The sequence below is a fragment of the Dermochelys coriacea genome, chromosome 11 (genome assembly GCF_009764565.3).
Source record: "Dermochelys coriacea isolate rDerCor1 chromosome 11, rDerCor1.pri.v4, whole genome shotgun sequence".
In the NCBI taxonomy this organism is placed as follows: Eukaryota; Metazoa; Chordata; order Testudines; family Dermochelyidae; genus Dermochelys; species Dermochelys coriacea.
The window spans coordinates 30,168,835-30,182,468 of record NC_050078.2 but is presented as its reverse complement, the minus strand read 5'-3'; the positions used below and the strand labels follow the sequence as shown (position 1 = coordinate 30,182,468).

At 40.3% G+C, this 13,634-nt stretch overlaps 1 protein-coding gene across 1 annotated transcript in view; it reads right to left on the bottom strand.

The window, feature by feature from the left end:
• Window positions 1-13,634, bottom strand: part of KCNJ3 (potassium inwardly rectifying channel subfamily J member 3) — a 205,636-nt gene that overhangs the window by 183,819 nt on the left and 8,183 nt on the right. The window contains exon 2 of the mRNA XM_038422638.2: window positions 4,019-4,235. Within this exon, the coding sequence (XP_038278566.1) occupies window positions 4,019-4,235 (217 nt within the window). The remainder of the gene's footprint in view (window positions 1-4,018; window positions 4,236-13,634) is intronic.

Sequence of the window (13,634 nt, the reverse complement as noted above, 5' to 3'; positions counted from 1 at the left end):
TCAACGCCAACCTATACAGAAGTACCTCCTTCTCTGCCTACCATGAAACCATTACTAACAAAGTAGACACAGGAAACTGCTCTTTTCATTTGGTGTCCTACTTCCACTTTGGGGCTCCATGTGATACAGGCACACCTAAAAGCTGGGTGAGTAACATGAACGTTGACTTTAGACATGGCCTCTGGGGATAAGTATGTTAGTAACTGGGTAGCATTTTGTTGCAATTGTGATTCAGAATATACAGAATACATCCCAGATTATAATTTTACTATAGGAATGTTTGTAATATACAGTGATGTTGTTGGTAGTTTTTCCTGGTTCCAGGGGTTGTTTGGCAGGAAGATTTTAATCCTTCTAGATGGGAATTATTGTTCCTCTCTTCTGTATGGACTGATCCTGGTAGATGCTATACAGCTGCAATGCCCTTCGCTCAGCAACTCTCAAGATCAGAATCATCAAGAGGGCTGAGTTGAACGGCTAAGGGAAGCGCTTAATCAACTATTAAAAATAACAAATGAGCAAGCAGAAACCTATTTGTAGCAGTAGGTTATGACTGAGCTGAAATACTGCCCTATTGAAGTCAATGGGAATTTTGTCATTGATTTCAGTGAGGCCAGGAGTCTTAATGGTTGTTTGAGCTGTAGATTAGCAGATCACTTTTAAAGTAGATAGAAGGAGTATTTTGTAGGGTTGAAATTGGGAGGCGGGGAGGATTGGTTTGGTTTTGGCCACTTGTTTCTCTACTGAACTTTAAAATTAAAAAGAGTAGTTTTTATATAACCCTCACCTGGTTCTTCAAGGAGATATCCCAACCTCTCACAATAATGGAAGGTGGGCAGCAGGGCACTTAGTCATCATAATTTACATCATATTAGTTAGGAATACCACTGGAATTACAGAGATACTCTTCAATTTAAGATACACTCATTATACTAAACATACATCAAGCTGCACCTGCTGTCCAAATTTGGAGGAAAAATTCCTGCTTCAGACCATATCTGCTGGGAAGCCTATGAAAGCACATATCGCTAGTGCAGACAGAGAAATCTGTCCACTTTTCTCCTAACCCATTTTGTTTCCCTAGAACTGCTTTTGAACATTTTTGTGTTGAGGAAATACAGTCACTCTTCCAAAGGAGTTTGGATACTACAGTTTCTGTGTCTTTGTTATGATTCAACTGTGACCATTAGATGACACTGCACAAGTGACATCTATATAAATACAAGTCATAGCAATATTATTATTATATTTTCAAAAGAGGATCCTCTCCCTTAAAGCTATGCTCTTAAGGCCAAATGTGTGGGCTGATGCTGTCCCCAAATCAAAGCAGAAAGGGAGTTCCTCATTAGCCTCAATTTACCATATGAAGGCAGTAGGGTCTGTTGCCAAGTCTACTCCCCTTATTGAAAATATTACAATATTACAACAACAAGGAAGAGCTCACAGTGGTGAAAAGTGATCCAAGGATCTCAGTTAAACTTATAATGAACACACACTTAAAAAAGGCCAGTAAATGGATCCAATAAGTAAAAACGTCAACATGCAGTATTTAAGGCTATGCGGTGTGGGGGGAACCCAAATGATGTGAAAGAAGCTAAGTGGTGTTTCCTGGTCACAGAGATCACAGAAGCCTCTCTATGTGAAAACCATGTGGTCAGAGGGTGACCATCTCTCCACAGCATCATCAGCCCAGAAACCCAGGCAAAATAATAGTGGACAAGTTAGTGTTACCCTACACAGGTAGCACCTTCCACTATAAGAACTGATCTCCCATGGAAAGATTCAGGAGCAATCACAAGACAAGTGAGCCTAGGAACTAGTGCATAGGAAAGGATGTCCATGTGCACAGCCCTAGCTTCTGCCAGGTATCCTGAGATCCATGGGGTTTCCAGAGATTTATGGAGGTAAGCCTTCTTCAAGGTCTGTGTGTGGGCAAATCCTGCCTCCCATCCCCCCCAAAAAATCAGAAGACAGTCTGAGTGGGAACTCTGAGTTTTTCCCAGGTAGATGACAATCTGGTCCTTAGAGACGATCAGAACTGGTATCTTTAAAAAGAAGGTGGCATGACAGTTGATAAAATTTAAACAATTTTTCATTTTAAATTGCAGTATATTTTGGGAAGAGATGGTAGGAAGGAAAGGAAGGAAAAAACTGGAGAAGGATTTTTTTTTAATGTTAAAGGTAATAGAGAAACTTTCTAATTTTCACTTTATTTCCACTAGATTCAGTTTATTGTTCAATCCAGAAACATGTGGTAAATCCCTACAAGTAATATGTTTGGCACCAGAAACTAGACTAGACTGCCTTTTTATTTCAGTTCTTTATTTGTATCACTTGTATTTTTCTTCTCTCTAGATCAGATTCATGGTAAAAACTGTTCACAGTGCAGATGACAAATTTATTTTGTATGAAATCAGCCCCCCCTTCTTCTTTCTTAGTCCTCTTACAGTACCATCCTTTTCCCATTTAATTTCTCACAGCCTGCTTTCCCTGCTGCACTCCACTGTTTCTTCTACATTCTCAAACTCTAATAGTCTAATTCTGCTTCATCTCTCACCAGTTAATTCAAGAATTGGGTTGCTTTCTCTCTGAGCTTCTCCTCTTCTATCTTCTGTTCACATTCTCTCTATTGTACTCTAAGTGCTTTCATTTTTTTCATGCTTTATCCATATATTATTTTTCACTTTGTTTATCACGCTTTTGTCTACTTCTATACATCTAGGTCCTGATCCTAAAAATTCATGCGAGTTAGGGTTTTCAGAATAAGATCCTACTCCCAGCAGCTTATTCTGATAACATGAAGACCATTTTAAGACTAGAATATTTACAAAAAGTGAATTAAAAAGGGGGTAAAAACATAGCCAAAGCAAGTTTAAAATTTCCAATTATTTGCAGAATCCTTTTCCCAATATCACCAATCTCTAATAAATAGCATATGCATAGTAGTTCTGTTTATATAAACATTCTGAGTCTCAGTTCTTAAGATTTTACACAAGCAAAACACTCACTAATGTTAGCAGGTGTTTTAGTTGACTAAGGATAGAGGACCTAATTCTGCTCTCATTGACTTCAGTGGAAGAGGAACTGAATTTATTCAAGGACTGCAAGCTTAGTCCCTCTGGCTTCTATCCTGCCACAACCTCTGTGCATGTTGACTCTTGTCCACACGCTCATGGCTCTATATTATTCAATATTCCATCCTCAAATACCATCCTGGTATTTTTTGGAACCGAAGGTGGTGTATTCAAATTACATTACTGCTGACAATGTTCAGGATTAGAACAGTACGTTTGGATTAAAAATACAGTTAGTGGCATAAATTCTTCATAAAATATACTCCCTTGTTTATGCACACAGTGTACTTTTCTCCTTTAGAAGGAATCTAATATCAACAGTTTCTCTTTATTTTAAATATTTTCCCCCTGTTACATTTGGGTAGTACAAAAATATTTAAAAACAAAAATATGAACTGAAAATATAATAGAATATTTTCCTAAATGTATTATCTCTAAATATTCTCCCATTGAAGCCATGCTTATTAGCATGCACGCAAGCATACTGGTGAGTCTGTCCACTAGTAACTCCAACACAATCATGCATGTACCTTGCAGCAAACACAAAATACATTATTCTACAGTAAAGACTGCAAAGAGAACAGACCTGCATGCATCTGTCATTTATTTTTTACATTCCAAAAGGCCTGATACAGGCACAATGGAGCAGCTGAATCAATTCCTACAGATATTTACTGTTATTTTATTAGCTTACCAACCCTCTTGGGCACACAGATACATATTTATAAAACATACATTTTAGTTTTCAAAACAATCGCTCAAATAATACGTAGTTCATATGAAAATAGGTGTACAGTAACCTTGTACTCATTAATGACATTCTACTACAACAGAATAAAAGCCATTGTAAAAATCTATTTTGCTTTTGGAAAAAGCAACACAATTATAAACTATATACAAACATAATTTTTCTGGGTTGTTGTTTTTTTTTTTTTTTTACTCACCAGTTGTTTCCACAATGCCCTCTAGGATGACAACGATCTCAAACTGTTCAGTTTGCATGCTTCGCTGAGAGAGGTCATAGAAGGGGCTTTTGGCGTCAATCACATGGCAGATTGTAAGTGGGGAAACAAGAAAAAGTTGATCTGCCCCCGTGCTAAAACCTACATCCAGTTCAAGTTGATCGAGAGGGAGGAACTCGCCCTCAGGTGTCTGCCGAGACTAGACAAGCATGCAGGAAAAAAAAGAGAAGAAATCACCACTAGTACAGCAATTTTCGAGACAGCCTGACAGCAATTCACATCATTGCCAACACTTTGCACTATCAATCATCTGAGACAAAATCCAAACAAATCATTATGCAGCTATGTTTCAGAAAACCAGGCAGAAACCCAGTGTTGTTCATATAGAACATGCATGAATTATTTACAATATACATCTAACTATAATTACAGCTCACTAACTCAAGAGCTTTGGAAAAATGCCTGGCCCCAAAATGTCTGTTAACACAAATTACAGAAGTGGGTGTACATCAGTGGTGGTTCTGCCACGAGGATACTGCCACACTGAAAAGTTAGGAAATAAAATCAGAGTAAAATAAATGTGCCTTTAATCTAATTCTGCAGCTCATTCACAGCCTTAATTTTACAGAACAGCTCAATCAAATGAAGTATTTATGCAGGGGCAGCTCTCCCATAGCTCAGACTACAGAGTGTAAATGTGCATGTTTGACTAGGGGGCCCCAGAGAAAAGCATCAAGAGTTCATTGAAAAGCCACAAAAACAGCTGAAAGGAAATTTTAAAAGTACCCTTAATTAGAGCCCTGCTACTATTAGGCAAGTGGTTGCAATCAAGTCTATGGGACTATTCACATGTAAGGGACTACTCCCTGAAAGTCAGGGTGGCAGATGTAGGCCATTAATAAGTATCTGTGCAGCCAGAGTGTGTTACATTGCCCTTCCTTCAAGTTTAACCTATTACCACTAGTGTATATATGTTAAAGTGTAATATAAAACCACTGCATGCTACAGAATGTATCCGAGAAGACCAAAGAGTCACAAGTCCACGTATAGGCCTATTATAATAAACTTATTTCATACATCTACTGCATTTAAACGTATTAATGGGCTGCTCAACGAAATGTAGGTGTATGGAATCTGATTAACAACGATTAATGGCAGTGTAAAAGTGAGTAGAAAACTTATTTTAAAGTATTCCCTTAAAAGTTTTTACTCTATAATAACTACATACTCAGTGTGCATAACTGCATAATCACAGAGTAGAGTGGTGTTTGTTGTTGTAGTTAATGGTTCAACTTCTTTCCTATAAGCTGTATTTGAAGAACCTCAAAACAAATCTGAAAAAATATTCTGAGCTGAATGTTGAAGTTCAAGGTCTCAGTTCAAATAAACTAGTTTAAAAAAATCTGCATATTTAAGTTAAACTTTGCAGGTCATTATTATTTCAGTACCTGAACTAACATCTGTGTAATCTCAAATGCACTAGCTATGCCTGCCACCAAAACACCACACACCCCCACTGCCCTTCACAACGCAGTCGTGGAGCCCAATTCTATTGCATACAAGGAGCATGGAGTCCTCTTTCCTTGTCTGATGCATCGTAACCATGGCAGTTCTCCAGCATTAGGAACTTCTGTGTCTCTTAAATAAACTTTAAGAAGCTGGGTACATTTCACCATATCTAAATGTACACTAGTAATTATAAGTTGCAAATAAAACCTGTGAGGTTTATTATTATATGATGTATAGAGTCTCAGGGTACTTCTATACTGCCCTGAAGTTCACACTACGTGGCCTGAATAGCAGTGTACACCAAAGTGCTACACTCAAACTCCCTCATACGGATATGCAGGTGTTCATGAAAAGGTTCCTAGATCACTTTAATGTAATACTGTCTGAAGAGGATTACATTAATATGAACTAGGAACCTTTTAGTTTGCGCCAGCAGCATCCACACAGAGGAGTTACAGTGCAGCACTTTGGTGCACATTGCTATTCATAGCCCCTTAGTTCAAACAGCATGGCAATGGTGACAAGCCCTTCAATTTTTCTCTCTGTTTGTTTTATATTTAAAATATATTACAAGACTAACACCAACAGCTAAAACTGCCTTTTATCAAAAACAGGTTATATGTCCTCCTTCATGTTATTCTTTTGCATGATTCTGTTTGTTAGTGAAAAAGGGAAAACAGGATGCAAGCTTTTTAGGTTTAATGTCAAGTCGTTATGAAACTATTTAGTAGGTAGCAGAATTGGAATATCAAAGGCAAATCAAGATTCAACTGGAATCTACTTTAAAGCAGTTTGGAAAAAATCACAGATTTCAAAATGTTGATGACAACTGTCACTTTTTTTTTTCTGATCACCCTAATCTACCTGTATAAGGCAGCAACATTGCTTAAAAAACGTAAACCTTCCGAGTATAGCACTTTTTTTAAAGTCATATTTTAAATGGCTGTAACCATAAAAATGAAAAATATCATTCCAGTGCTGTGAAAGACACTTTTTAATCTGATTTAATTGAAACTTTTGCTTTATAGGCTACATTTTGTGTCTATTATTCAAACATACATAGTTCAAAATTTAGGGGAGATTGTTTTTCTTTCAGTTACAGTAAGTTTAGGTATTGTAGCAATCATTGGTTAAAATGCTGCAGACCAAAATGTGATTTTCCACTTTGTTTACGTTGCCCAGTTGTACAATGGGCTCTGCATGAACACAGCACTCCTCTTGTGCAAAGGCAGGTTTGGAGATTTAGCTTGTCAGTTTTCTTTCTGTTTGTGAAAATTATTCACTCTGCAACAGAGGATGTGAGGGAAAATGTTTTGTTTAATAGGAAAATGTAATGGTAAAAAACACAAAAATTAGCAGAGGAATTCAAGGGCAGGTATAGAATCAGAAACGACTTTTAACACATTTATTAAAATTTGACTAGATTTCAAGTTTATGGTACTCATTTAAGGTTTATTCTGGAAAACCTTTTTCCCAGGTGATGAGTCCTTACTCACACAAGTAGTCCCTTGGCCTTACTTTCATGAGTAAGAACACGTGTGGCTACTCACGTGTATAAAATTTAAATTTAAGCAAAATTGGACCATTTTAGATGAGAAATATGGTGCACAAATTTTAAAAGAGGATAATTAACCATTGGAACATCTTATCAATGGCTTTGTTAGATTTTTCATCACTGGACATTTGACAATCAAGATGTTTTTCTACGAGATATGCTCTAGTTCAAAACAGGAATAATTCAGGGAAATCCTAACGCCAGTGTCATACAAGAGGTCAGACTACATCAGTGATTCTCAAATCCAGTCTGCTGCTTGTTCAGGGAAAACCCCTGGCGGGCCGGGCCGGTTTGTTTACATGCCGCGTCCGCTGGTTCGGCCGATCATGGCTCCCACTGGCTGCGGTTCACTGCTCCAGGCCAATGAGGGCTGCGGGAAGCGGTGCAGACCGAGGGATGTGCTGGCCGCCCTTTCTGCAGCCCCCATTGGCCTGGCGCAGCAAACTGCAGCCAGTGGGAGCCGCGATCGGCTGAACCTGCAGACGCAGCAGGTAAACAAACCGGTCTGGCCTGCCAGGTGCTTTCCCTGAACAAGCGGCAGACCGGCTTTGAGAACCACTGGACTAGATGACCACAGTGGTCCCTTCTGGCCTGATAATATATGAAGGAATCTTCCACTTTATTTCAAATTGGTTTTAACCTTATATATTACCAGCTTATAAAGAGAAAATTATCCTACCTTCAAAAACTAAATATAACAATTTTATGTACTTAATTTCATGAATAAATGAAATAAATTTCAGGCTCAGGCAATAAATTGAGTGAAATGCAAATGGTGTGTTAATATAGCCATGATCTTGCACAAAAATTGAATCTTAATATAATTTTTGGATTACTAATTTACATATGATGTATAGTAACAAAGGACACTTTGCAATTCTGTTACCATATATCCCCCTCCTTCTTCTCTTCCTATTGACTCAATACACCTCCTTTCCTGCTGCTCTGCCATATTTTTCCCTTCTTCTCTCCCACCTCCTGCTGTTGCTCTGATTCTTTATTTCCCTTTCTTAGTGCTCTGACTATGCTAGCTAGCACAGACCACTGTAGCCTTTGCTGGTAATCACGGTTTGTTGTTGACTTTACCTCATAAAACAGAGAAGTTAGTTCACTTTTACTTAGAAAAAATAAGTCAAAAACTGGCACATCTGCCAATACCAACTTTTGATATAAGTGACCACAATGAAGTTTCTAGTTGAAAGTAATATTTTAATACTTTTTTAAACTATTCATTACTGATGTAGGACAGATCTTGCTTACAACTTTACTTTGCATGCAACTAACATGGATTGTCTTATTTAAATCTAGGGGATTACACACACTGATAAAATTACATTCTTAAATGTTGGCAGGATCCAGCTTGTATTATTTCCTTTAATTATGTCTTTTGTTGTTTTAATTCAGAAGGAATAAGTAATTAATTATACTGGGACCGTAAACATTTACATAAAACTATACACTATATCTGCATATATTTAATATACACACATACACCACCTTGGATTGTAGTGTTGAATATATTATACTCAGCATAGCAGTGAATTACAAAATCTGACCAATTATGGCACCGGAGGAAGTCATACTAGTTGCCCTGAGAGAAAGAACCCGCTTTTAAGCAACAGAGGATTTTGCTCTGGCAGCTGTATATTAAAAGCCTCTGAAACCGAAAGACCCTTTCAGATAGGCAGTGGAACAGAGGGTCAGAAACGGGAAGTTGAGGGAGAGAGAGAGACAAATGAGGAATTCTCTGTGAAATTTCAGGGTTAACCAAAATAGGAGCAGTGGAAGAGCAAGAACCATGAAAGCCACAGGTCCAGCACTCTGAAGCATCTGTTTTAATTTTTAAATGATAGTGCTATAATTCCATTTTGAGATTGGATGAGATTGGATTGGATTCCGTTTTGAGATATTATGTTTTAACATAATAGTTTATAGCGTCACCAGAACCCCTTGTAAAATGTTTGTTCTGTGATATAATTGCCTGTTTATTTTTTTATGGTCCTCTCTCAGGATTTGGTCCTATACATTTTAAAACTATACCAAAAAACTCAAAGCCAGTCCCTAAGAAAATCATATTTCAGATTCATATGTAATCACAGGTTATATTTTATAGCCCTGAAGTTTTAGCTGTGAAATATGGGGTGGGGTGAGAAAAGAACAAGAGATTTTATTGCATTTTATTAAAACAGGATTCCAATACGACAATGAATTCAAATCCATCATAGATAGAAGTAATTGAGTTGCCTCTGTTATCACATCCTACCACAAAACAATGAGCTTTATGTAAATATATCAAATCAAATTAAACATCTAAAACACATCTGTATAAATATCCTTGTCTGTGCTTCTCAAAGGAACAGTATTTTTGCCAAAAACGTACAGGTGAGCAACCAGACAATTTTGGAAGGGAATTGTTTTTGTTAGCAGTCTTGTAAAAACACAATGCAACTGAATAAGGGTCTTGTACTTAGCTCCATGTCGTAACCATGTCACCATGGCATCTAAATCAATAGCTGCCAAAATTGGTGCTACTCCACTGTGTTTTGTATGCACTTTGAATAGCTGAAAATGCTTTGCATACAACCATAAACTTCGGTTTATAGGCAACACCACCTGCCTTAAGCACTGACTGAGGTGGGGCATGAAGCTACACAAAACTGAAAAGCCATGGATGAGGGAGTGTGTGGGGGGGGATGGAGGAGGTGCATGCTGCAGAACGTCTGGGGAATGTTAAGGTAGCCAATATGGATGCTGAAGGCTGTAGGGGATAGTTGGTTGCTGCATAGAGCTATCTGAGGTAAAGCTGGGCTTTTCCCCTCACCTTCTGCCACTGCCTAAACCCTCCCAGTGGCATCTCTCCCTGGATCCAGTAGGGGAAGCCAGAAAGAGAGTAGGTATGGAGGCCTCCTGGCTGCTTGCTCGGCAGGTTACACAGCAGCCCTTGGTAGCCAGAGCAGCAACTTCTATGACCATGATGGACACAGGAGAGCTCAGCTGAGTTACAGCACAACAGGGTAGCTGAATGAGAGTGCAGTATTGCCACCTCTCTCCATTTTATCATGACTAGCGATTTGGGGGTGTTCACTTACCTGCCTCATGAAAAAAAATAATGAAAGGCTGACATTGACAACTTATTAATTTTCATAAATATTCAAAATGGCCACCATCTCCTTCTACTGCCAATGGGGCTGAAGCCAGCAAGATGGCCACCATTTCCCTACAGTCCAGATGCATGTGGAAGTGAGACTGTCTATAATAAAGGATACGGGGGGGGGGGAGAAGGAGGCAAATTTAGGAGTTGCAGAGGGAATGGAGAGAGGAGGGAGGTTGAAGGGGGTGCAGAGAACAGTGATGGGGTGGGAGATGGAGGTATCAGATGGCAACTCTCCCTGCCTGGTGGTAGTGGTGAGAAAGGGGAGTCCTCCCAAAGCAGCCAGGGGAACGCAGTGTTGGTTGGGATCCAGGCAGAGAAATCCTGGGGGGCAGTAAGGCAAGGGAGAGAGAGAGCTGAAGAAGTGGTACTCCTGGGTTCAGGGAAGAAGAGAAGCTCCAGGGGGCATCAAGGCAGGAGGGAGTCAAGACATTAAAAGAAAATGTACGGAAGTTGCCACAGCTTAGGGGTGAGGAGATGGTAAGTGAAGTCTCCATCTGAGCAGCCAGGAAGAGGCTTTTTTGCATTAAAGGTTGACTTTTCAACCTGAAATTATCTCACACACATATCCAGAAGAGTAGAGGGGAATTAAAAAGTCAAAAGACAGACTAAAAACCATGGTTTGATGATGTTTCTAAAACAGTGGTGCTCAAAGCCAGTCCACCGCTTGTTCAGGGAAAGCCCATGGTGGGTTGGGCTGGTTTGTTTACCTGCCGTGTCCTCAGGTTCGGCCGATCGCACTCCCACTGGCCGCAGTTCACCGCTCCAGGCCAATGGGGGTTGCGGGAAGCAGCGTGGGCCGAGGGATGTGCTGGCTATCCTTCCCGCAGCCTCCATTGGCCTGGAGCGGCGAACTGTGGCCAGTGGGAGCCGCGATCGGCCGAATCTGCGGACACGGCAGGTAAACAAACCGGCCCACCCTGCCAGAAGCTTTCCCTGAACAAGCGGCAGACCAGCTTTGAGAACCACTGTTCTAAAAATCTCATGATTTGTTGGGCAAATCTCATGAGGTTTTGAGCTCTGCTTCATGATTTTTGATCTTGAGAGGGTTCAGCTCAGGATTTTTGATTTACTGAGATTGCAAATACTGAGAAGATCATGGAAGATGCACGATACTTAAGAGCTTTACCTTCCTCTTGATGCTTTACTGCATTATATGTACATCCCAAATAAGGAGTAGTATGTAATAGCACCAACCCATGAATAGAGTCAGGAGCATCCCGGTTGCACTGGAAGTGGGGAGCAATTTGCTGCACCCTTTCAATACATAGCATGCTCCCAAGTGGTTGACCAACTCAGTAGGCTGAAGGAGCAAGAGCCATGGATCCACCCACTCCCTGTCCCTCCTCAGCCACTTGTCATAATGGATCAGCAGCTAGTCAGTATAGATAAAATCATGATTTTTAAAAAAATAAGTTAAAACTTGACATTTAAAAACTGTTAAATAATGATTTTTTATTTAAATTGATTATATTTAGATCAGATTTTTTTAATTTTCATTTTTCTAATTCTTTACTTTCTTACCACTTTAAACTGCTAATGTAGATGTTTTGTGGTTGTTTCTTTAATTAGTTTCCAAACTCTGTGTAGTGGTGTTAGAATTTCATTAATCATAGTAGTAAATGTTAGTAGAAATTCAGATTTACATGGAAATTTTTTTATTTTATTTTTTTTTACTAATAAGTTTCATACTTAAAATCCTCATCTGTGCTGAAAAGGAAAAGTCCAAGATTTCAAAGCCTCTCTTATTATGAGCAAAACAAATTCAGACACAAAACCAATAAGCGAACAGTCCATGTTATATCTGCCACTTTCTGATATATTAAACTTCCACAAGTCAAGAAGGCTGAAATACTTAGACCAGGCTATATTTCTCTACCAAGATTCACAGTTTGAAGTCAATGGGACTTGTGCTCCAAAATCACTTAGGTGCTTTGGAAAATCCCACCCTCAGCTCTCTAAATCCTAGGGTTTAGGACCCTAATTTTAGGCTCCTATTTTTGAAAATTTTTGTCTATGTGCCCAAAAATTTCACCAATAACTTTGCTAATGTATTGAAAGTCTAAATTACTTTCCATTGTTAACGCTGAAGCTATTTTGTTCTGACATGACAATATTTTATGCTACAAAGACTTGTTTTAATAAAAATGCAATTTTAATGGCTGCTGCTGCAAATGTTTTTGCACATGCTTAAACTTTAAGCACACTGGTAATCCCACTGAAGTCAAATGGTGTATTCATAGGAATAAAGTTACCTATCTACATGTTTACAGGATCAGAGCCTTAATTTGCATTTTTAAAAACCCAACATTTATAATCTAGTTCATTATAAATTTTAATATGATGTTACAATGACATTTTCAAATTTGCTTGACAAAGCCTGAGGCTAATTTTTATTAATAACAAAATCTTCTATAGTAGTGCCTAAGAATGAAATAAGAATGGAACCCCATTGGGCTAGACCAAGAGTCTCAAACACGCAGCCCGCAGGCCGCATGCGGCCCACGGCGTTATTTTCTGCTGCCCGCCAGCTCCCTGCAGTCCCCAGCATTTACCTAGAGCAGCTCCGGCCGGTCCAGCGCACACGAGGGGCAAGGGCAGGCTCCCCGCCTGCCTGCCCGCCCTGTCCCCGTGCCACTCTGGGAAGCGGCCGGGACCTGGGGGAGGGGGGACACAGGGTGTTGCCCTGACCACTCCTCCAGGTACTTCCCTGAAGCTCCCATTGGCCACAGTTCCCCATTCCCAGACAATGGGAGCTGAGGGGGCAGTGCCTGGAGGCAAGGCCAGGGCAACACACAGACCCCTGTGCCCTCCACTCCCAGATTCCAGCCACGTCCCAGAGCGGCGCAGGGGTATGGCAGGCAGGCAGGCAGGGAGCCTGCCCTGCCCCCAGTGCGTGCTGGGCAGGAGCCCACCCCCCAAACCCTTCCTACACCCCAGCCTCCCTGACACACCCCATACCCCTCCTGCACCCCGAGCCCCTGCCCTGAGCCCCCTGCTGCACCCCTCCTGCACCTTCTGGGGGCAGAGTTGGGGTGGGGATTTCAGGGAAGGGGTTGGAATGGAGGCTGGGAAGAGGTGGGGCAGGGCGGGGCCTCATGGAAGGGGTGGAGTGTGGGCGGGGCCAGGGCAGCATGTGGGGGTGGTCAGTGCGGCCCTTGAGCCAAATGTATTAGTCCTCATGTGGCCCTCGTGGTCATTTGAGTTTGAGACCCCTAGGCTAGACACTCTACACACAGAGTTAGAGACAATCACCATTCCAAAGAGCACACAATGTAAATAGACAAGACAGATACAGAGTGAGTAGGTGACCAGATGTCCCGATTTTATAGGGACAGTCCCGATTTTGGGGTCTTTTTCTTATATAGGAAATATTTTTATAT